General features: G+C 50.1%; 1 protein-coding gene across 1 annotated transcript in view; it reads right to left on the bottom strand.

The window, feature by feature from the left end:
• The window catches only part of Col24a1 (collagen type XXIV alpha 1 chain), a 256,021-nt gene extending 252,177 nt beyond the window's left edge, over nt 1-3,844 (bottom strand). Inside the window, exon 1 of the mRNA XM_021196980.2 lies at nt 3,444-3,844. Within this exon, the coding sequence (XP_021052639.1) occupies nt 3,444-3,499 (56 nt within the window). The 5' untranslated portion in view covers nt 3,500-3,844. The remainder of the gene's footprint in view (nt 1-3,443) is intronic.
• Between the last annotated feature and the right edge of the window lie 1,270 nt (nt 3,845-5,114).

Below are 5,114 nucleotides of genomic sequence, written 5' to 3'. Positions count from 1 at the left end.
GGCCATCACTGGGAAGAGAGGCCCCTTGGTCTTACAAACTTTATATGACCCAGCACAAGGGAAGGCCTGGGCCAAGTAGTGGGAGTGGGTGGGTAGGGGAGTAGGGGCAGGGGGGGCGGTTATAGGGAACTTTCCGGATAGCATTCGAAATGTAAATAAATAAAAGAAAAGAAAAGAAAAGAAAAGAAAAGAACCATTCTGCCTCCCATCCCATCCCCTGCCCTGCTCGACCCACCCTCACCTCCTCCTCTCTGCCTCTCCCTCCCCCTTCTCCTCTCTCTTCCCTCTGACTCTCTCCCAATTCATCCCCCCACCTTTTTAGGATTTCCAGATATCCTTCCTGGATACAGCCTTTTTCTCATGTTATACAGAGGTTTCCTTTGCTGAACCCTGCGGTGGGGGTGGGGTGGGGTGGAGGTGGGGATCTTCTCCCTTCTTCAACTATTGTTTACCTATTGCCTGCAGCTAGGTTGGGCTCTCTACAGTTGATGTTCAGTAGATATTTGCTGAAGAAATGAATATATGATAAACTAATGACTGGCAGAATAGTGTTAAGCTTTTGTAGGATAAAAATCAAATGGTTCTTACTTCTTCTCTCTCCCAGAGGTATTCATTCTAATATGGGATGTTCACAAAGAAACTACCAGTGCTTGTCCAGGTCATTTAATGAAACCTTTCTCATGTGACTTCACTGACTACCAAATGGAATGTCTAAACAGCCCTCAAAGTTACAAATTATACTTCTCCATAACATGTCCATTTATTTTAAACATTTATTTGAGTATCCAAATAACGAAGTAACTTAGAAAAATAGTATTCGATATCAGCCAGGATGAGCATTACCATAGTAACCAGCCCAGGAGGCTTATCTCTGGGCTGCTTGTTGCTTTGATCATTGTTTTTGAGACAATGTCTCTCTTAGGCCAGCTGCTAGATCCTCTCTAGTGAAGGTGACTTGGGACCTCTGGTCCTCCTGCCATTTCCTCCTGACTACTAGGAAGTAGAGCTGCACCACAACATCCACAATAGGCCTATGCAGCAGACGATGTGAACCCTCAGCTCCATGCCCGCTAGACAAGCATTTCAATAACTGAGCTCCACTCCCAGCCCCCAGCGTGTTAAGCTGGGGCATCTAACACCTTTCAGGCTTCTTTTACTAATTCTACAAAGTCACCTCAAGTAGTCTATTTTAAGGACAATCCCGGGAAAGATAATGTCTGTATAGATCCGATTTTAAATGATACACATTTTTAGGTGGCTAACCGGAACTTCCAGGCCATTGCCACAAAAAGATGGCGTTAATGGAAGCCCCAGCCACTTCATTAGGGTCCCCAAAGATTAACTCAGCGGCCTGACATAATTAGCATCAGCTAATGGAAGCTTCTCCTAAGCCCCGCCCCATTTCTCAAGTGCTGGTGACCTGTTTTCAACTGAAGGAACTCTAACTTCTTTATGATAGTTTTTCCTAGGGACAAGTTTCTGGATCCAACCCCCACCTTTGCTCCACTTTGTATTTGTGTGGTTGGAGCTGTGAGGACCTGCTGCAATCTGGTTTAATTAGGAGTTACCCTTAATTATCCGCAGCCCATACCTACTGGTTCCTGTAATGGAACAAGTTTGGCATCGTGAGATATTCATGGTGGGCCAGGAGGTGCACTCAGAGAGACGAAGGAAGATGAAACTTCATCCAGGACCTGCTGCCCACCTCAGCACTTCTCCATAAATCTTTACTGCCCCAATCCACTAGGTGTCATTTTCTCCAGAAGCTCCACCAACGTGTGTGCAATCCTGTTTACTCTCTGGGTCCTACCAGCATCCACCATATCCATCATCTGGACCCAATACAAACTCCATACTGCCCAAGAACATATCCTGGGATCCTCTACAAGGGCCTTGCAAACCATACAAGACAGGGGCCATTGACAGATCCATGTGAGCACACCATAGGAAGTATTACTTGGCTACTGGAGCTGAGTGCAGTGGCTCAGAGAGTGCCTTTGCAGTGGGAGTTGTCAAGAAGAGAAGACCTTGCCCTCTGAACCGAACTTGGGGGTCTTCCACAAAGCTCCAGTCCTCAGAGGATCAGGCCCTACAGGACCCTAGCAGGATATCAACCTGGAAGATGCACTTAGTCCTGTAAGATAGGATACATTCAAGCCCCACCCACCCTGCCTGGCTCTCTTGGAAGATCCATACTGTGGAATGGTTATCATGAAAATCCAAATCAAAAGCCTGATCCGTACGAGACTCTCTGGGAAGACCACAGGGAGAGCTTCTAGGATCCAGAGACTATTCCCAGCACTGAGGACACCAAGGGTGTCCGAAGTATATTGGCTTCATTGTGTCTCTGGGTTTGTGCCTGGAGGTACAAATGGCTCTTCAGCAGGGGACATACACACAAAGCGTGCAGAGGTCAGGGCAGAAAGCACAGGAGAGATCCTACACAGGGCTGGGTAGCACATAGGCACCCAACCATTGCCACAAGGCGGGCTTTCTCCACTCCCGCCTCCACCAGTGCTCAGCTGACTTGGGCAGCTTGGCCCCTGTCCTCCTCCCACCTACAACTCAGCAGCCTTCCTCCCTGTATCTCCGGGATCAGATGCAAACTTAGATAACCCCCTGACCCCTATAGGGGCACCCAGGCAAACAGCCAAGGATCCATCAAGCCGACACTTTTCCCCAGCGTAGGGATAAGGACAGGTATGGTATCTAGAGGGAAGAGAGGTCTGCCTGCACGCCCTACCCTTTCATGCCTCCCAACCCTATCCTGGCTGCGAGCTCCACTTCTCCACTGACAGAATGTATGTCAGGGCTCAGCTACAACTCCAGATGAGAGAGTTATGTCTGTTGGTCTTCTAAAAAAAAGAGAGAGAAAGAAATAAAAGAGGCGACCGCCTCAGATCCTCTGGCTTTCTAGGCTCTGTAGATAGACATCCTTTCTCACCACCTAAACCTAACCCAATCCTGTGCTTGTGGAATCCACAGGATTGCTGGTGTCCTAGCAGTCATCCAGGCTGGGTGCCCCGAGACTGCTGGAAGTAGGACATCAGCCAAAACTGAAAGAGGAAAAGGGGAGGGGGTGCGAGGATAGTTGGAGTTAGAGCCCAGGCGGGTGTCAGAGCGGCTCTGCAACCGCCTGGGGCAGTGGCCGAGGGGATGTTGGGACACAGGCCAGCAAGCTTTTCCTCCTCAGCCACAGGATCGCTTTAGCATAAACTGAGACTCGCTGGCAGAAGCTTGCTTCCTTTCAAACTCGGTATTTTACAAGTTGAGAAGAGGAGGATGCCACAGCAACTCGCAGGCAACTCGCAGGCTCCCTATGTCAAAAGGTACCAAGGAGCAGGAGCACAGATTCCAGCTCCACTGCGGATTCAGTGGGTGGTGAGAGGGGGGTTGGTCTAAAGCCCCTTCCTCCCCCCTCAGGCGGCGGGTGGGCTACTTACGTTTCTGTGGTGGGGGAGACCTTTCCATGCCTTGTCCTGTAGGCTCCTAAATGCATTTGTATGCATTTGTCCCTGCAGCAAAGCACTAACGGAAAACAGAAGCCAGCTCCGAACTGCTAAAGGTGCAGGTACTGTCCATGAAAAGGGGGGGAAAGTCACATGAGAACCATGCTCCGACCCGCAGAACGGAGTGTAGGGTGGGGTAAGGGATGAAGCAGTATGGGGGTAGGAAGCAGCACCCAGGGAGAAAGATAGCTAGGATGCTCCGTGCCTGGCTGCAGCCGGGGTCGCTCTCCCCTGGGGTGACCAGAGGTGAGCAAGGCTTCACCCTGAGGCAGCAGGGGTGCAGCGGCAACAGCCGGAGCTAGGTTTAGAGAGCAGCCCTGGAGTTCACTTGCGGTTCAAAGGAGACTCCGTGACTCCAGAGGAACTCTCTGCTTTGGGCCTGGGAGGAGAAAGGCGGGGTGGGAGGTGGGGGTGGGAAGAAGGAGATGAAAGTAGGGGAGGAAGTCCTTGGGAGCAGCCTGCGCCCAAACATTTGTCAAACAAGCACACACACCCACTTGGGAAATCAAGTTGGTGCCGAGGGGGCCGGTGGCAACTGCAGGCGCTTGCTCGGCGTTGACTGCCGGCTGCTTCGCCTGGAAGAAGAGGAGCCTAGTAAATCCGGCTGGTGTTAAATTTCACCGCGCACTGACTTGCAATGACGTCACTAAACACGGAGCACACCTCCCCCTCTGCCCCCGCAACCTTCTTCCACCCCAGCGCCGCCCCCAGCTGCCCTGGTCCGCCAACCTAGCAGGGTCAGGCTGCGCTAGCTGCACCCTGAGCTCTCAAGTGACCTTTTGCCACCTCTTGCGATGTACCCACTTCCAAGCTGTAGGTGATTTGGGGTCACTCCGTCCTCTCTGTCCCTGTACCAGTGGGCCCTCATTTCATGTGTGTCTTCTTGCATGACTCTCCATTCACCAGGCTTTTTCTTTACTATCTTTCTCCATACCTGGAGTCCTCCTGAGCTCAACCAAATTTTCATTCCTTTCCCATCTCGTTTTGCATTTATTGTAATTAGCTTGCGGGGGTCCCAGTGGTCTTAGTAATGAAGTGCGCTGCTCCCTTTGTTGCCTGTCTCTTTCTCCGTTTACTGTCCTCCCCCTATACTATCTCTAGTGACTTTCCTGTAATTCACCTTTTCCACCTAGTCCCTGAGCCCAACTCAGTTACAAGTCTAGATTTGTACTGTGCAGTCATGCAAGGACCTGCTATCACACAGCCTTACAACTTACACCTCCGATTGCTGTGGCAGGCGTTAAACCTAAGTTCCTATCTCTTCACAGTTTTTTAATACTGGGAAGTCGAGCTTATGAATTTTCCCGTAATAAAAACACTAAATATTCTCGTATTATTTTTCTGATTGATGTTTGTAAATTTAGCGAGACCTACATCTCTCTGTTCTTTGGCTGTCTGTTATGCTTTCAGCACCTACAACCACGTGACATGTCTACTGAGTGAGCACCGTGTGTGACAATACCCTTTCTCCAAATTTTCTACTCTCTGCATCCTCAGCTAAGGGTCTGAACAGGAGCCCACCTTGGAGCAACAGTGAAGGTTAAAGTCCATCAGTGCAAATATCTGATCTTACTCTCATACCATACTTTTCTTTAGGACTGGACT

The sequence above is a fragment of the Mus pahari genome, chromosome 4 (genome assembly GCF_900095145.1).
Source record: "Mus pahari chromosome 4, PAHARI_EIJ_v1.1, whole genome shotgun sequence".
Taxonomy (NCBI): Eukaryota; Metazoa; Chordata; class Mammalia; order Rodentia; family Muridae; genus Mus; species Mus pahari.
Note: the sequence above shows the minus strand (reverse complement) of the source record. Positions and strands in the feature narration are given on the sequence as shown.